This window comes from Urocitellus parryii, chromosome 8 (genome assembly GCF_045843805.1).
Source record: "Urocitellus parryii isolate mUroPar1 chromosome 8, mUroPar1.hap1, whole genome shotgun sequence".
NCBI lineage: Eukaryota > Metazoa > Chordata > Mammalia > Rodentia > Sciuridae > Urocitellus > Urocitellus parryii.
The window spans coordinates 50,366,820-50,386,256 of record NC_135538.1 but is presented as its reverse complement, the minus strand read 5'-3'; the positions used below and the strand labels follow the sequence as shown (position 1 = coordinate 50,386,256).

General features: G+C 37.6%; 1 protein-coding gene across 2 annotated transcripts in view; it reads right to left on the bottom strand.

Moving 5' to 3' along the window:
* The window catches only part of Lama4 (laminin subunit alpha 4), a 135,171-nt gene that overhangs the window by 82,451 nt on the left and 33,283 nt on the right, over positions 1–19,437 (bottom strand). For both annotated transcript variants that reach the window (XM_026395057.2, XM_026395058.2), the window contains 3 exons: positions 18,466–18,567; positions 8,032–8,156; positions 2,406–2,486 (listed from right to left, as the gene is read on the bottom strand). In XM_026395057.2, the coding sequence (XP_026250842.2) occupies positions 2,406–2,486; positions 8,032–8,156; positions 18,466–18,567 (308 nt within the window). The remainder of the gene's footprint in view (positions 1–2,405; positions 2,487–8,031; positions 8,157–18,465; positions 18,568–19,437) is intronic.

The window sequence follows — 19,437 nt, the reverse complement described above, 5'->3', positions numbered from 1 at the left end:
GTGAAGCAGGGTGGATAGGAAAATAGAAAAAGCTAAGAAAGTCCCTCAAACAGGGCCTTCCCATAAAGATGAAAGATCCTGGCGGGGAAGCTTACTGGTTGGTCCCTTGGTTGGTGCACCCTCCTGTCAAAGTGAATAACATCAGCAGTGGTTCCCCAGCACATCAGCAACTCATCTAACTGATTGATCATCAAAGCCCCTCTAAAATAGAAGACACTTAAAAAGGCACTTGGGAAGAACAGAGTGAGGACAGGACAAGAATCAGACTTCTCAGCCAAATGGTTCAAAGTCTGTGTCCCCTGATTAGGAGTAATTCAGCTTTTGATGAGCCCGACCACCTCCCTCAGCTTGGTTTCCTCACTGGCAAAATGACAAGACCTCCTCTCAGAGTGTTATGAGGCTGACTAGTGAGGAATGCAAAGTAACAGGAACATAGGAAGCAATTCATAAGTGACATTGTTTCTTCCAAGGACATAATTTCTAGCTCAGGAGATTGAGATTCAAGAAGATAAGCCAACTCATCCCAGGAACACATTATGCCAGAGGTAGCAGGTGGACAATGACCACAAGGACTCAAGTTACCATCAGTTAATTTTCATGGAACATTTATTAATGTTAAATGCCAGGTGCTGTATGAAAAGTTTTCTGTTATCAGCTCGAAACAGCCCTATGAGGTGGATTCCTTCATCTTTTCCTTTCTGTAGATGTGGGAATGGCACTTAGATCTAATAACTTCCCCGGGAGCATCACAAGTGGTTGAGCTCAGATACAGGCTGATGCTAAATCTCTTTTACCACTCACCTTCCATGTCCCAAATTCTTTCTAAATCCTAAACTTCCAGGGCCTGACTCAGCCTTGCTGGGCAAAGGCGGATTTGTTATCTACAGTTCCACATCTGGGGTGGGCATGCTGTGCCAGGGTTGGGGCCACTCTTGCTGACAGAACACTTATCTGCATGACTGTGCTATGATGTTCCCTAGGGCCAAGGCTAGGTCATTTCTGCCAGGCCTTGCACTTGATCAACAGAACTCTATTTAGGGGCACTAACTCCTCTCATAAAAACCACTGCATACCCACTAGCAATGCTGCTCGGATCCTACCTGAGTACACTGAGTTTAACCTAAAATACTGAGGAGGAAAACTTTCATCACTGGCTGATTAACAACTTCTCAGACCCCCAGTGAACCAGAAAATGTGTAATCAGGATCTTCATATTCCTATGTCCCCAAGTAAGGAAATATAGAATAAATGTGTCATGAACATTAATAAACTCAATGTAATCTGATCACTCTTGTCAGTCCCTTCTAAGGGATGAAATTCCCCAATCTCAGTTTCCATTTTCAGACAAAAACAACAAAAAGCAAAAAATTCAAATCTCTTGAGTGAAAGCAGTATCTTCATTTCACACATTTAATAATCATAATAATATTGTAAAATTCTCTCTGTAACACAGACATTGTGGCTTCTTTTGGGTTCCAGAACTACTTTTTGGAGACTCAGGAGTGTTTTATTGGAGGCAAGATTGCTTATAATTAAAGGCTTACTGTTAAAATCCCAGGCAGCATTTGTGAGCCCCAATCTGATGGGGGGGGGGCCTCCTCTGAGTATGTTGTCACTGAGAGGAGCAGCCCACAGACTTGTGACTACATTGGAAATTTGACTAGTAGCTCTGGGACCTTCCCTCCCTGTCTTCACAAAACTATACACCATTTAGCTGCCTAAACACAATGGTGAGGCCAATGTTAATGATGTTCCTGTTAAAAATACAAAGACCTTGCTTCTCTTTCAGTGAAAAACATTTCATCTTAGAAAATCGTGAGCAGCTGACAGGCAGGCTAATGGCAAATATCTTAGGAAATCATTCAATGAGAAGCCTTGCATGCATCCTTAGTTGCCAAGGTCTTCCTTATTTGAGCAAAGCCCAGAACAATTTTAAAACAGGGATTCAGAAAATCCAAACACAGATGAGTTTCAGGAGATGGAGTATAAATGAGTTAAATAATAGGTTAGTGCTTTATAAAATTTACCCAGGAAGCTTCACTCTTTTTCTTTTCTTTCTTTCTTTTCTTTTTCTTTTTTACATATTCTTAAAGATGGAGAAAGGAGTGTTAATAAAACTACCTAGAGTATCTTCCCAACATGCACAGTCTCAGTTTCCTCTCTCCTTATCTTTTTATCCTGAGATGTAGTCCTGGCTTGGACCCCAAAGGAACCTATTGTCATAGCTGTATCGGGGCATGAGATTTGGAGAAAGTTCTCCAAGAGGTTCTGAAATGTGGTCCTCCAACCCTTCTTCTTAAGCATCCACTGTAAGTCCTACTGAAGAGAGGCGTGGCAGAGAAATGAGTAAAAAGCAGAAAGCTTCCTTAGACCCACACTGAAAGTGGAGAATTTTATTCACCTACCTTTCACAGTTAGGTCCAGCATAGTTTTCTTTACAAATGCATCGAACAGCTCCATTTTTTCTATAGCAGGATTCTGCAAAACTGGAATTATGAGTGAATGTCAGAAGTCAATTCCATATATCATTGAAAAGACTATATTAATTTTTTATTACATAATTTTTACCTTATATCATTGAAAAGACTATGTTAATTTTTTATTACATAATTTTTACCTTGGTCCTCCTTAAATATTAATGGGTGTGATCATTTGCTTTATTTATTTAAACTAAATCATTACCTTTAAGGAAAATTTGGATCAGCAGGCTCAGAGAGAAAATGCCTCTCCATTGGCAGGACCATTTTCCAGGCATACCTTACTTCTCCAGAGAGATACTTCATTATTTTTGTTTAAAGTTGTGGGAATTTCTAGTATACCTGATCTATCTATCTATATATATATCATCTACTTTTCAACTATGAGTCTCAAATATATACTTCAAAGCTAGCAATTAAATAATCAAAATTTACCTGTGATTTTAGATTAATATAAGAATTTCCTCTTATCCCACTACTTTCTGTATGTACATTTAAAACTTTCCCCATATTTTTCTGCAGTAGCCCTCTTCTTTTAAAGATTAATAAGAGTCCTGAACTATATAATCTTTACAGAACCTTAATTTCTTTTCTTGTGTACATTAAAGATTAGGAATTGTGGTGAAGAGATTGGCTGAAATTGATCAAAGTTGCAAAGCAAGTTGTCAAGCAAGAAATGGGACTCACAATAAAAAGATTTAAATCTATGGAACCCTTCCCTTTTTGTTTTTAGGATAATAAAAATTAGGACACAGGGCAGAAATGTAATTAATACATTGGTTCAACAGCATAAATAGCTATCCTAATTATTAACTTAGAAGAAATGCAGTATTAATATTCAGTGGATGGAAAAATATACAGGGACACATGAATTGTGTGAGGTGTAAGGGGTGAGTGTGAAAAATTTTAAAGACTTTTAAATTAGTTTAGGCTTAAGAACTAGGTAATTGATGGAGTGTGACCTGCTGCTCTCACAATCCTACATGTATCAGCAATTTTACCCTAATGATCTCTGAAGGAAAGCAAATGGATGTGTTTGCTTTGTTTGAAGACATTTATAAAATCAGTCAGAAAATAGTACGTGCTTCTCAGTGCAAGGCAATACCCACAATTTATTTTTTCTAACAGTTTGGTAAAAACATCCCAAGGAAATTACATTTCCTTGGCCTTTTACCCTTTATTTTGCTTGTTTTTATTCCTCAGCTGACTTAAAGAAATGCCTCAGTTGAGTCCAGAACATGAACAAATCCCTCATGCATCTTTCTTTGAAGGTGTTCCACCAGCAGACCGCCCACAGCTCGAAGATGAAACATCTGTGGGGGCGTCTGAAGTCGCCTGCCTTAGCTGATGTCCTACTGTTTCAAACAGATGACATTTTCTTTAATTGGAGCGATTACCATAGCTACTGGTAGACATGGGAGATCTCTGGTCAACCCCAAAATAAATAAATGAACTCTATGCAAATGGTCCCTGGGAACAACTGCATGGCCGTGGGTTGCAATGGCGGCAGACTCAGAGGCAGCACCAGCCATCCAAGGAGGTTCATTTTTTTGTTTTTCATAAGCATTAACTGTTTGTTTTTCTTAGAGCAACTTCCATTATTGGCTAGGAAAATGACAACATGGAATCTTTCTCAGCCCACTCTAACCACCGTGGCACCCCCTTCAAATGGAAAGATGCTTTTTGCTCTGAGAAAACCGACAGGGAACATAAAGAAAAACCATTCAGTCCTTTGTTTGCTTAACTCCCTCAAGCATTATTTCCATGCTTTCTGATGTGGCTACTGTAACTGAAATCTAAATCCTGGGTCTGTAGGCTCCACCCAGGCATCTTTCAAGTGGAATTCAGATTCCATATCAGGTAGCTTTAAAAAAAAATGTTCTGACACTTTTCATTTTATAGAATGTGGCACTATGAGTATTTTTTAAAAAGCAGAAAGAGTCAAGGGACATCATACTTTTGGTATGATATGTGGTTAATATTTGAGGTCAGTTAAACATAAGTCAATAATAAGAACAAATCAAAGGTTAGAACTTAACAGGACCCAAGCAAATGTTTTTTAGTGCTGTGATCATAGGTTGCCCACTTCCTACCCTTTGATAGCCAGTATTTCCCCATCAGTAGAACTTTTGCGGCTACAGAGAAAATTCTGCAAAATCTCAGAGGTCTTTTACACTCTTCCTAATTCCTCTCCCCACCACATAATGCTGTTTACTTATAAGTAACACATTTTCTGTTTTAATTTTCAGTAGGTTTTTTGACCTCAAATCTGTTTTCCTGTCTGTGAGTAAGCACTAACTTGGGGACATATTGTCGAGGTCCCTCAGCTGCTGCTTTGAACCATGGATCCACTCTCACACACACAGAGCTGGTTAGAAATGGTTGTTCTCCATATCTTCGGCAACTGCTTCCTTCTTTAGGACACTTTTAAGGAGACTCATTACCCAACTGGCAAGTTTCTGCTTCATTTATTGGAAAAAGCTAACAGCCTTCAGAAGTGCTTCTTGTTCAAGTAAAATACTGGATAATTGGGCTCAAAAGGTAAAGTCATTTACTGTAGGAGCTTCAAAAACTGCTGTATTTTGTCCTATTTTAATGAAGACAAGACTTTTTGACTGTTCTATACACTGCTGTATCACCAGTAACTAGTACATGACTGGTTCATAATAAGTTCTCAAAAATATCAGCTTTTAGGGCTGGGGATGTGGCTCAAGCGGTAGCGCGCTCGTCTGGCAAGCGTGCGGCCCGGGTTCGATCCTCAGCACCACATACAAACAAAGATGTTGTGTCAGCCGAGAACTAAAAAATAAATATTAAAAAAATTCTCTCTCTCTCTCTCTCTCTCTCTCTCTCTCTCTCTCTCCCTCTATCACTCTCTCTTTAAAAAAAAATATCAGCTTTTATATTGGCACATAATAAGTGCTCAGTAAGTATACTGTAAGATTGATTTCATGTTGCCAAGTCTTAGTCCAAAAGGAATGATGTTCTAAAAGCTTTGTATCTCAAGACATTAATGTCAGATAATTTACATGAGAAATCTTTGTCAGGGGAAGGGGGGCAAAAAGTGCAAAAATGAGACAATGCAATTAGAAGAAAACATCTGAGAATGCCTTCCTAGTTCATGTTACTTTCCAAAGAAATTGCCAGTAGTTCAAAGCTTATAAAACCCTTTTTGAGCAGATTATGCTATACAGTATCTATATTTACATGCTTGAATGACCAGAACTGGTTACTAGAAAGTTAAAGGTAATATATTTAACAAAATAACTATGCCATAGCAGGGAAGAAGTGTGATAAAGATCAGGTGTGGCTAGGACTCATATTCCAGAGGAGAATATTAATGAACAATTAATGATTATACCTAGATGAAGCAAAAGGGAGCTCATAAATCAGGACATCCTTGAGTGAAAAAAGTGGAACATTTAATATTTGTGTTTTTTTACTCTCATACTCAGTGCCATTTATCTTGCACACGTTATTAATACTATCAGACATGAAAGATCACAAACCAAGGAAGAAGTTTAATGGTTTCTAAGGAAAAATGGGCTATATAATTTCTGACATCATCAACTGTCAGGCTTCTGTCATAAACTCTTGAATGAAATGTTAGTCAATATTGGTATTCAATTAAGGAAAACAATGAGAGAAATCTGGTTGCCATCTTCTCTCTTTCTCTTTATCAGTGAGTATGGGTGTGTTTGTGTGTGGGTGGGTTGGAGAGAGAGAGAGAGAGAGAGAGAGAGAGAGAGAGAGAGAGAGAGAGAGAGAGAGAAGTGGGGAAAGGAGAGATACTTCGGCTTTTTTAGGAAGTCATTTTATGTGTGTTATTTAATTCAATCTTCACACCAGCTGTCAATTATATAAATATTGCATCTAAACATTTAGAACAGGGCTTGCCATAGAGTACATAGAATGTGAACATTAGAGAAAATACTAGACTATGTTTTCTTCAAAGTCCACATCTACCTTACATCCTTTTCATCCTTTTTTGTGCATGGCACCAACTCAAAGTTCCCACACATTTTGTCCTAGTCCAATTTCACAGCCTGTGATGCAGATCCTACCTTAGTTTGATTTATTTACTAAAGAAAAATCTGCGATCCAGAGTAGGTAAAACAGAAATAGGAACCTGAGTTGGTTAGTTTTTCTATTTGTGGTATAATTAAAGGCATATATTTGTCTTTTGTCCCTGGTTCATAGCATAGGGCTTTGAAAACCCTTGAATTTTCTGAGTGAAAAGGATCTTTTTCATTTTGTTCATAACAAGCCTCTTTGAACCATTCCTATGTTTATGTTTATGCGGAGACTCATTAGATCCCTAGATGGCTTCAGAGTGGAGGTTGGTCAACAGAGGAAACAACCATGGATCTAGAACTCTCCCTTCCAACCTCCAGGATGGAGGAGGAAGCTGGAGGTAGAGATCAGCCACTAATGGCTGGTGATTTAATAAAAAACTCAAGAAAGAAAGCTCTGATAGGAGATCTGGATTGTGTACACCTGGATGTGTCTTTGGAGTAGGTGTGGACTCTGTACCCTCTCCTTTTGTCTCCCCTCCACATTTTCCTTATAATTATTCCTTTGATTGTTCCCAAGTTCTTTATAATAAATTTATAATCATAAAAAAGTACTGTTCTGAGTTCTATGAGTCATTCTAGTCATTAACCCTAGGGAAGGGTTCAGGGAGCCCCCACCTTTGTAGTCTGCTGGACCAAAGTTTGGGTAGCGAGGAGACCCCATTTTTTATTGGAAGCTGAATGGGAGCAGTCTTGTGAAACTGACTCCTTAACCTCAGGGGTATGCACTAACTCCAGATACTTACAGTCAGAACTGAATTGATTATAGGACACCCAGTTGGTATCAGAAAATTGGAGAATGGGTTGCTATTTGCAAAACCAATCATCATTACCCCATTTAAATTTTACTTACCACCACTTTTCAGTCAATAAAATGGACAGACATGACTTTGTTACTGGATTTAAACATTTTACGTGATGAAAAATAATTCTACTATTTCCATTAATATGCATGTATATTCTCTTTAACTTCTTACTTAGGTTAAAATATAGTTAGAAGTTAGTGAGAGCTTTTTTTTTTTTGAGTCTTCTGTGAGCCAACTGACCTTAAAGATGCCTTCTGTTGATCTGTGTTCTAATTCTGATTGAAAAGTACATCTGGTTGCCTCATGTGGGGACATTTCTACTCTGAGAGTCAGAAGAGGTGATACTGCTCAAAAATGCTATATATAACGAGACTGTTGGCAATACCAGTTGAGATCTCTCTAGGTCTAGAGATAGCTAAGAAAAGGTGAGACCAGCCTTGCTGTGGAACTTGGGAACCTTTCATGACCTGATGAGACACTCCAGTATTTTGGGAACAGAATCATCACCTCATTACATATATTGCATATGCTTATGTTTCCCCAAAGTGCATCTGCATTAGAGACTTTTTCTATATATTTTTCAGTCCCATCTCAATATGAGGTTTTGATTGTGGAAAATTCTCAGGGAAAAATGGGGATATACATTAGAAGAGACCATCTTCTTTTAGGACTTACTTGGCCAGGTGGGGCAACGGACAGGGGCATGGCTGGCAGAAGTGGGGTGCTCCCCTGATGGAATCTCCAATATAACCATCCAGACATTTTTCACAATGCTCCCCCGTCGTGTTCCTCTGGCAGTGCTATGAGACAAAAAAAGAAAGATTGGTAAGGAGACAGAAGAAATTTTGCAGACAGCAAGTGTAGCAACCCAGCAATACTTTAAACAAAGAGACATCAAGCTTGATAGAATAGATGGGGTGGGGGGCAGCACAAAGGAGCCATGTAAGCCCCAGATGATGCTAGCAAGTGTAGACAAATGGTAGATGAATTCATCCTGAACTTCAGTGTGCACATGAACAGCCTGGGGACTCTCTTTAGAGTCTGTGTGCAGAGGGGACTATGCATCAGTTACTCATTTCAATTCTGATAGATAATTAGAAAGATCAAATCCTGGATGTTCCAGAAGCATCAGCTTACTGACTTGGGATGAATATGAAATGGAAAAAACAATACCCGCTTGGTGCTTGCCCGTGACAATGGGAACAATAAGGATTTATAGGCATTGAGGAAAATAATATCTCAGACTGTGTCACAAATTAAGCAGAAGGCAGATAAAGAACATTCTGCAAACGAGTCAGTAACAACACATAAGAAATAGTAAATAGGTTGATTTGCATGATTTTGTCATTTGTAGTAAGGATAATAAATAGGAAGGAAAGCACAAAACAGGCTGATCCTTCTACCTGTAATGCCTCTTCCTCATACAATTTTGAAACAGATCAGGCTTCAAAATCTCCAGAAAACCTTCCCTTATTCTTCTCTCTTGTGTCCTTCCCTCTTCCCATAACCCACGTTGTACATGTTCCTAGCCTCAGTGCCTCTCCCCCATACACTGTGTCTTTCAGCACTGAATTGCCATTAATGTGAATGGAGTTGGTCCTCAGTAGCTGCAGAGCTGATGGGTTTATTGCTGTAAGAGCCAGTGATGCCAACAGACACGGCCTTCTCCTGTGGGATTGAATGAAATGACACAAGACAAAATGTCTGTTGCATGACAATACTTTCATCTTTACATTCACCAGGGTATGTGAAGGTTGAATAGGGTTTTCAGTGAAGAATTATACCGTAAGAATTAAAATGCTATCAAGGAAGCACCCTCCTAATTGCCTAATAACATTTACATACAAGAACTTTAACGGAACAACTGCTTTTTTTTTTTTTTTTTTTTTTTTTTTCCCAAGCAGTGTTCTGTGGAGGAACCTTGGGGAAAGCAAGATGGAAAGCAGTAGTTTGAACTCTGAGCCTTTATTTTTGTCTATATGCTATTTGAGGTTCTGAATAATTTAACAGTGATGAACTGCTTTAAGCACTTTCGTTCTCACAACAATGCTGAGGTAAGTTCCTAACCCTTCCCGCATTTTACATATAAAGAGATAGAAATAAGTAAATTTCTCAAAGTCACACAGATAATAGGCAGGAAAGTGAGATTCAGATTCAGGCAATCTGGCTCCAGAGGTGAGGCTGATAAATTCCTCTTATTTCTCTAATAATAGAAACAAAGCTCCTTTTTTAAAATCAGTCAGAGTGACTGCATGAGAAGGTGTCAGACTATCTTACTAACAGCTTGAGCTTCACATGAGGTCATTATGGTCTGGGTAAGAAGTGAACCCCAAAGGCTCATGTGTTGAAGGCATGGTCCCCAATATAACTATGCTCAGAAGTGGGGCTTTGAGGAAATGAATGGATCATCAGGGCTCTAACCTCATCAGTGAATTAATCCATTTTGTGGATTAAAAATTTGAATGAATTATTGAAAAGTTGTGGAAATTATGGGCAGTGGGGCCTAGCTGGAGATAGTAGGTCACGGGGGCTTGCCCCGGAAGGGTAATTTCTTGTTCCCAGCCCTTTTCCTCCCGCTTTCTCCCTGCTTCTTGGCTATAATGAGCTGAGTAGTTTTTCTCCACTAAACCCTTCCACCATGATGTTCTACCTCAACTTAGGTCCAGAGCAATGGAGCCAGACAACCATGGTAAATCTCTGAGCCAAAGTAAATCTTTCCTCCTTTACATTGTACATGTTAGGTATTTTTGTCACAGCAATCAAAGACTAACTAACATGGAAGTATAAATCAGTAGTCAAAAGGGAAGAATCCTAATGTGGATGACAAAATATCCCAACTGGAGATTCTTTAGGCATTTTATCAGCCATTAAGATGGACCCTGATTAGAATTGGGTAACATAATAGAATTTAGAGGCTTTTTAAGACTGCCCGATCAATGAGAACACTGAAAAATAAAGTATAACATGCAGAGAGAGATTGTTAATATATTTCCTTCATAGTTCCTAAAACTGTCTTGTACTAAGTCAGCCTTCAGGAAATACTTGTTGGGGAAGAAATGAAGGCAAAGGGGAAAGGATAAATTAATAAACTAGTGTTTGGAGCAAATCCAGGAAATTTATCTGTACCCAAAGCAAGCTCAAAAATTGGTGGCAATCTCTCATCCCTGAGAAAATCTATGATCCTTGTCCAACTTCCATGAAACCAAGCCATAAGCAGTGTAGCAGGGCGATTCATAGACTTAGGTCAAATTTGTCTGAGTCCTTTTTGGACACATGAAAGCCATCTGTGTAGAAAACAGGCCCGTCATAAGTTGTTAGGCCATGGTTTGTGCCCAAATTGACTATCAAGCTGCAAAAATGAGAAAATTCCCAGTTCTGTCCCCTTATGGCTTGATGAATGCTTTGGATTCCTTGTTGGAACTTTAATTCTTCCATAGCAGCCCTGGGCAGCAATTACCCTCAAGGGCAAAGCCACCAAATCTCTCCTGACCTCTAAAAGATCAGAGTGCAAACACTGACTTTCCTCATCTGCCTTCTTTTAAAGGTTTCTTATGAAATTCCCTAGAAGGCATTGATGTACGTTCTGGGAGATTGGCAGACAGAGTGCTGGAGGCAGGGAAAAAGGTCTCTAGTTCTTTCATTTTCTAGCTGGTTGACTTTAGAACAAGTTGCTCGACCTTCCTGTGTCTCTATTCCCTTATCTGTAAAATGAAGATTTAGTCTAGATGGCCTGTCAGTTTTCTCCTTGCTCTGAAAATCTTTTACCCTGAGATTGCAAAATTTCCCCTTAACCTTCAATACTCTGCCATTTAAAAAACAGGCAACAAAATGACAAAAATATGTGGTTTGGGAGAAAGTTTACATTTTAATAAAACTTATTTAAAGATAGAATAGGATTGGGGTTGTAGCTCAGTAATAGAGCGCTTGCCTAGCATGTGTGAGGCAGTGGGTTCGATTCTCAGCACCACATATAAGTAAATAAAGATCCACTGACAACTAAAAAATTGAAAACGAAAGATAGAATAAACATTCTGAATCTTTAGCCAGTGGTTAAGAAAGTTACAGTTAGACAATTGATTGCAGGTAAGTGTTAAGAAAGACATTCAGGCACTGACTCTAACTCCTTCACAAGAGAGGAAATACATTTGGTCACCAGATGAGCATAGGTACTTGATTAGGATTTCCTTTTATCAGTGCATTATAGTTATGCATAATAGTTGACTTCATTTGGACAAAATCAGACATGCATGGAATTTGATTTACTTCATTTCAGTCGTCAGGGCCCCTCTACCTTTAATGTAGGAAAAGAGCTGAAAGAGTCAGATTAGCCTTCACGTGATTTGTCAGCATGCTTTATGCAAAACTAGATTGATGAATTTCAATGCATATACAAAGAGGTCAAACCTGGTTTCCAGATAAGTTAATATTTCCTCTATATTTTGGGTTTTCATCTTCTCATGTGCATGAGGTAAGGTTTTCTAGAAGGTACCTGACATAGGCATCATTACATCATCACAGACTGATGTGGAAGCAAGTAGAAGGATCCAACTGCTTCCTTTTTTGTTTTTATTTTTGTGGTGCTGAGGATTGATCCCAGAGCCTCACATATATTAGTCATCCAACTGCCTTCCATTAAGCCAGACATTAGACATATTTTAAATTTGTAAAATACACTTATCTTTTATAAAAACATGATTTATGTTAATTTGCAATAGATTTATTATGCTATTTTTAAATAAATTTGTAAGTATTATAATTTTTTTCAGTTTAAATTTAAAATTCAGTGAACAAAAGCTCTTGTATCCTTATTCTTTATTTTTTCATTTAAAAAATTTTTTTTTGTTCTTTTTACATATACATAACAGTAGAGTATATTTTGACATATACATATATGGAGTATAACTTATTCTAATTAGTATCCATTTTTGTGGTTGTCTATTATGTGGAGTTTCATTGGTTGTGCATTCATATATAAACATAGGAAGGTTATGTCCAATTCATTTTACTGTCTTTCCTACTCCAATCCATCCTCCCTTTCCTTCATTCTCCTTTGTTTAATAAATGAACTTCTACTTTTGCCTCCCCCTCCTTTCTTATGTATTAGCATTCACATATCAGAGAGAATACCTGACCATTGTTTTTTGAGGATTAGCTTATTTCACTTAGCATGATAGTCTCTAGTTCCATCCAAGAGACCTCTTAGGCAGGGGCATCCACATACTGAAGGTAAAATTATGGGAAAAAACTTATCATTCACATGGATCTCATAAACAAGCAGAGGTTTCTATATTCATATCAGATAAAATGGACTTCAAGCCAAAGTTAATCAGAAGAGACAAAGAAGGCCATTTCATACTGCTTAAAGGAATTATACATCAACAAAGTATGACAATCTTAAACATTTACGGCCCAAACAATAGAGAATCTACATACATCAAACAAGCCCTTCATAATTTCAAGAATCAAATAGATGACAACACAATAATATTGGATAGGCAACTTTAACATGCCTTTCTCATCACTGGATAGATTTTCCAAACTAAAACTAACTATAGAAATTATAGAACTAAAAATATAATTAATAATTCAGACTTAACAGACATATATAAAATATTTCATCTATTAATGACTGAAATACACTTTCTTCTCAGCAGCATATGGATCCTTCTCTAAAACAGACCATATCTTAGGCCACAAAGCAACTCTTAGCAAATACAAACAATAGAGATAGTATCTTCAATCAAAAGAGCACAAAGAGTTTGTAAAACCATACAGTTTGATGAAAGCTTTTCGCTGAATTAGTCAGTACTTCTTCTTCAAAGTGCGCACAAATCCCTTAAAGATCTGGTGACACTGTGAGTTCTGATTTAGGACATCTTGGATGAAATTTGGGAATCTTCATTTCTAACAAGCTGTAATATATTGCTAATTCTGCTTATTTAGGCAACACTCTGAGAAGCAGAGATCTAGACAGAAATACCTAGTATTGATAGCACTGCTTACTGGTACTCAGGGTTGGGCCCAAGCCCAATAGTACAACCTACTTCAAAAAGGAATGAACAAAGTATTTCATAAATTACACAATTAAAATTTTTTTGCATTTAGATTATCTTGTCATTTTAGTAACCAATGCATTCATAAATAAACCTGGATTAAGTTGCTATCATGATGGACAATAAGATATGATTATTACCAAGATGAAGACCACCTGGTTTCTGCCTTTGAGGAACTCATGGACTTATGCAAGAAACAGAAAGATAAGTAAAACATATTGTGTGCTCAGGGCTATGAGTGAGGCAAGTATGAAGCTAATTTCTGCTACAGACAAAGATAAGGAAAATGCATCCTTTCAGGAGGACTCCTGAGAAAGTTGAAGGATTACTGGAGGTGGTAACATGTGACCTAGGTTTGAAGTCATCCTTCTAGAACTCTCAGGTCTAGAACCCTACCACCACCACCACCAACACACACACACACACACACACACACACACACACACAGAATATGGGGAATAAGGTTAAGCAAGTTTAGGTGGCAGTGTGCTCAGAGGATTTTAGAAAGAGGGTCCCTTTATTAGGTTGTGTTGTTGAAAGACATCTCCACTGCTGTTCGAGAGGCAGATTAGAGGAAGGACAGTTGGGAAGATGGGGCAGCAGTAGGAAGGGATGCTGAAGTCCAGAATGAAAGCAGTAGCAGGGCACAGAAGAGAGAAGCCTCTATCCTAGTTTGCACTAGTGATATATGTTGTCAAAATGAATGTTAGTAAGGAAGAAATGGAAGTTGATGAAGCATTTGGGACTTCTAAGCACCAAGCATCGGGGACCCACAGAATTGCTCTGTCATTAAGTGTGGTGGAGAATACAAGAGGAGGAGCAAGCTCAGGTTGTGAAAGGGAGAATTAACAATGTATAGAGAACCTAGCTTCTGTCATGTTCTTATGTCAATGAGAAAAAAAATAGAGACTTCACTTAACTATTCATCTTTATCAGTCTTTTATGTAAGTCTGATTTTATATCATAATTTTAGCTATCACAGAATTAGAGTGATCACTATTTGTAAAATTTCAGATTTTTACATTTTCAGTGTATTGAAAAATTATCAAAACTTAAGTGTAAGGATTATGCTCTTGTTCTAGATATCAATTTTACAATTGTAAGTACAATAAGATATGTCCGTATTTTCAGTTCCTTCTTGGTTCCTTCTTGGTCTGGAAATGAGTGTGATTTTTTTTTTGCTACACATGTTTAGTCTTATAGGAACATACATGGTTTGTTTCTGCCCATCACATGTAATAAAGGAGAATTAAAAAAAGAAGATAGTAGTGCCTAAAGAAATTACAAATGATTTCCCTTTTCTGATAGGATTTTGATTAGGCTTTGAGAATAATAAAAATCTATTAGTTTTCAATATATTCAGTTACTTTCCTTCTCCATTGTGTTTATAATTGGCTAAAACTCCATTTGAATACCAATATCTTTAAGAAAATTTTGTTTAGTTGTAGATGGACACAACATCATTTGTTTATGTGGTGCTGAGGATTGAACCCAGTGCCCCTCACATGCAAGATAAGTGCTCTACTACCCCAGCCCAAATACCAATATATTTTAAATATATAATTATAAAACTACTCAGGGAGTTTCAGAAAATTTAGACAAGTGTACGATACTCAAAAGCTAAAAGAAGATAATAAAACCACCACTCAAATAAAAATATCTAACATTTTGAGGTGCTTTTTCTAGATCTTAATGATATTTTTGTAGCTTTTCTGGTGGTTTCGAATCTGAATATTTGTTTCACATTTAGGATTTGTTTTTTCTGAAATGCTGACACAAATCCTGAAATCTTTTTTATTCTATTGTCACAGAACAAATGGAAGTTGTGTCATGTTTCCAAAGGTCCAATGGTATTTTTAAAAAAAATATTTTTTTAGTTGTCGATGTACCTTTATTTTGCTTATTTATATGCAGTGCTGAAACTCAAACCCGGTGCCTCACACATGCTAGGCAAACATTCTACCACTGAGCTGGGTTGTAACCCCAGCCCAGTCCAGTGGTCTTAAGCTTCATGACTTTGGTAATGTTCACAAGCATTTTCAGGTAGGTATTCTGTCACTATGATCCTTCAGTTCACACAGTGGGAGTACTTAACACAGAGTATAGAAAAGGTCTGACACAGAGCTGGTGCTTAAAAAATATTTGTTAAATGTATGCATTAAGTCAATAGACAAATCAATTTTTAATCAAAAGGAAGATGAGGAGCTCAGTGATAAATTTCAAGTTAGGTTTGCTCTACTCCAGTACTAGGCATGAGCTTCTAGCTTTCTCCAAATTGCTGAGTGTCAGTTCTTTAGATGGTAACTTGCCTTAGATAGGCCCCTTCTTGGTTCTCTGTATCTAGCTTCTAGAGCTAGGAGAAAATACAGATTTATCTGTGATCAGACATTCTTGCTTCCAGATACCTGTCTGCTTCCAGCTGCTTTTCTCCCTCAATCTTATTTTGTACTTCCTTCTGGGATCCTTCTAGAGCTGACAGGTCATTATCTACTGGAATTGCCCAGACTCTGGAGCCCCACCCCACCGAGAATCCTGCCTAAGGCGCTGTAGTTCTGATAAAATGCAAAGGGTCCTCTTAGAAAGATGTTCAACACATAATAGATTTTGAAACCATTTTTCACTCAGTCACCTTTTTGTATTGGGAAGATGTGTGTTCTACTAGTGAAGTGTCTTTGCTTGTCTGATATCTAAAATGGTAGCATAATTATGTTGGTGAATGAGTTAGTTCACTAAGTAGTTAGAGTCTGTCTATAAATTATAAGATCAACTTGACAGTGGAATTTAGGAATAATTAGAAGCACTTGGGAGTAGACACTGAAGATATAGGGGCTCCATAACCCTTCAAAATAAAGGCAAAAACTGAATGAAGATTTTCCTTTTTGATTGCTTATGGAAGATTGGAGAGATAAATCAGGCAACCTGTAAAAACTGACTGAAACACTAGTGATCATAATAAGATGCATGAAGTGTTTGTGTTGGAGACTCTGCTTCTCTGGCTCCCTGAAAGCTGAGGATAATCTGGGGTGACAGGGTAGGAGCCAACCCACCTTAACCTGCTCTCTTGGTAGACTAGAATAGGGACATCAAAGGAAACAGAAAAAATGAGTTTCATTCCAGTGTGACTCTATAGACAATACATTTGCCAATTAAGTGACCAAATATTACTTCTGTATTTGCAAGCCTTTTCTTTACAAAGGTACAGAAATGTAATTAAATATAAATTATATCTTTTTCATTTTGAAATCAAATTTGTAAGAATACAAATATGGGTATCTCTGTGAGAATATATTGTGGGAGATTTTTTTTTACTTCAAATTTCAAACACAATATACATATATGTATATATTAAACTTTAATCAGGGAATAAAGTATATTTCTCTCTAGATTGGGTGGGATGAGGGAATTACCATTAAGAAGAATAGAATGGCTATTTCTTTTCATTTAAATTTTCTGTCTTGGAATGTAGTAATTGCAGGAAGATTAAGAACTTCTCCGGGTGTACATGTAAATAAATGTTAAACACCCCAGCCCACACCAAGGATTTTATTAAAACTTCATATGCTCCAGAAACTGGGAAGAAAGCCCATGATGACCACCCCTCTCAGAAGTTCATGTCTAGGTCAGAGATGAAACCATGATTGCTTTTGTCCTGACAATGTCATTGTAAAGAAGAAAGGCTTTGTCACTTCTCTTGATAGGCACCAGAAGAAGGGACTTTGTTCCCCTTTAGTCTATTTCAGTCTTTCATCTTACCAGTTGCTTAACAGCAGCTGATAGGCTTGATGGGTCCCTATTGTGTTTTGTTTTAATAAACCAGAAAACGGAAGAAATTTTAATTGGTCAAATTATCAGAGATGTACATTATTAGTTCAAGTGTATGCATGGGATTTTTTTCTTTTCCAAATGTCACTGGGATTAAAATAACAGGAAACCGGAGATGGAAGCATTAGATAGGGGTAGACTTTGGCAGCTGCATGTGCCTACACTGCTACGGAGGACATCCTGGATGTAATGGTTGTTTAAGAAGATGGGGGAAGGGGAAGACAAATATGAGGACTGTACAAACACTACAAAGAGATAGCAACATTTAGCATTATGCCTCTTAATTCTCTGTCCCTAGAAAAATGACAACTTTAAGGTTTAAAAATAAATGAAAGTATTCTGATTTGCATCTTAATGTGAAGTGTGAGTAAAATAGCACCTTCCTATATGCACCTTGGAGGCTGCTTATGATCAAGATTAACTGTTTAATAGGGACAATTATGCTAATTTTGAGTGTATTTAAATAAGTGATCTTGTAGCTTAAGCAAAACTACTCTTGCTGTTTGAGAAAGGCTCTTTTGCCCCATAGGAACTTAAAACTTGAATTTTCTTGCTACATCAAAAGGCTGATGGAAAACAACCCATGATCTTAGTGCATAAGTACTTAAAAATGCCGCCTCCCCCATGACTTCTACTGAAGTCACTTGTAGTAAATATTTCAGTGGCCATATTTACTAAGTCATTTCTTCATTTATTGAAAACGAGAAATATGTAACAGGTACGGAAGGCTTTTCAGTCTTTATCTGTATCATGTTTCACTGAAGAACAGCCTATTGAGGAATTCATTTTAGTTAAGGAAAAAAAATCTCTTTGGGACTTGAACACAGGATTAAATCACAAGGCCAAAGCTTCATCTTCATTTGGTTCAAACTTAAAAACTGATTTTGGTCTATAGGCCTGATTATCTTACATTTTATAACAGGCTATGCAACAACTGTTTTATTCTCCTGCTTTATGTGTGATGAAGTCAAACATATGGCAAACTATACTATTACAGAGGAATCTTGATGGGTGGTTCCCCTCTGTGTCTCATCTATAATCCCATCACTGTTGGCCTACAGCAGGAAACCAGCTGCAGAGGGTGGCGAGGCACAAGCCTCTGAGCACATATGCACATTCAAGCAAATGCCTTGGTGGCCACTTAAAATCAGGAGGCGTTCACATGTTGTGTTTTACAGGAAAAAGTGAAGGGTGGAAAAAGAGAGCAGTTTGCTCCTGCATGTTCCCAACTTACCACACAGAATCCAGAGCCATCTGAGCACTCATTGGAATTACCGTTACAGTCACAGGGTAAGCATTCTCCTGACAGGGCGCGAAAGAATCCAGCGTCACATTTCTGCAACAGATGGAGTAAAAAGCATTTTAATTCTCAAAAAGTTCCATTTTGGTCAGTATTTTCTGAGAGAAGCAATAGAAGATGATTATTAAACTAACTAAATATGTCTTTAAAGGTATACTAAAATGAACTATTTATACTACCATTTAGTGATAGATGTTGTATACACAATGTTTTTTGTTGCATAATTTCTTTCCCTCTTCTTTCACTTTGCAGGAGAGGAGGAACACCCTTACCACTGTTCCATCAGTGAAAAGATGAACAAGAATATTTTAATAACAGTAAGAGAGAAATTTTCTAGCAAAGCAAAACCAAACCAAACAAACCATGACTGAGTATTATTCATGATGAGGAATTGCATTATGTTCCCTATAAACAAAGACTTCTGGTTTCAGAAATTACTGAGTATGGCCTAACTATGTAGAGCTGTAGCTTTCATAAATGTGGCCTCTTAAAAACTCATTTCTTCAGATTATAACATTTTAAAGGGAAGGGTAAGGAAGTTAATGAATTCTTACACTTGTTAGGCCCTGTTGGGTGCTGATTATATATTTCACAGTTCTGAGAGGAACAGATTATTTTCCTTTATTCTAGTGATGAGATAATGAGACTCAGAGAAGCTAAGTGGCTTGTGGGGAGGTTGCACCATTCTCAATGCACCAGTTGATCTGCACAATAATGAATTTCCCTCCCCAAACATCACCAGTGCCTTCAGCTGAGAAACACTGTGAAATGATCCGCTGTTTATGTGATTGGGCTTAGGATAAGTATTCAGTGTGCTTTTGGGTCTGTCTCTGTGATGAAGGGCAGAAATGTCATGATAGGCCTGGAAGTGCACTCTGACCCTTCAGACAGGCTTCCATTTGAAGA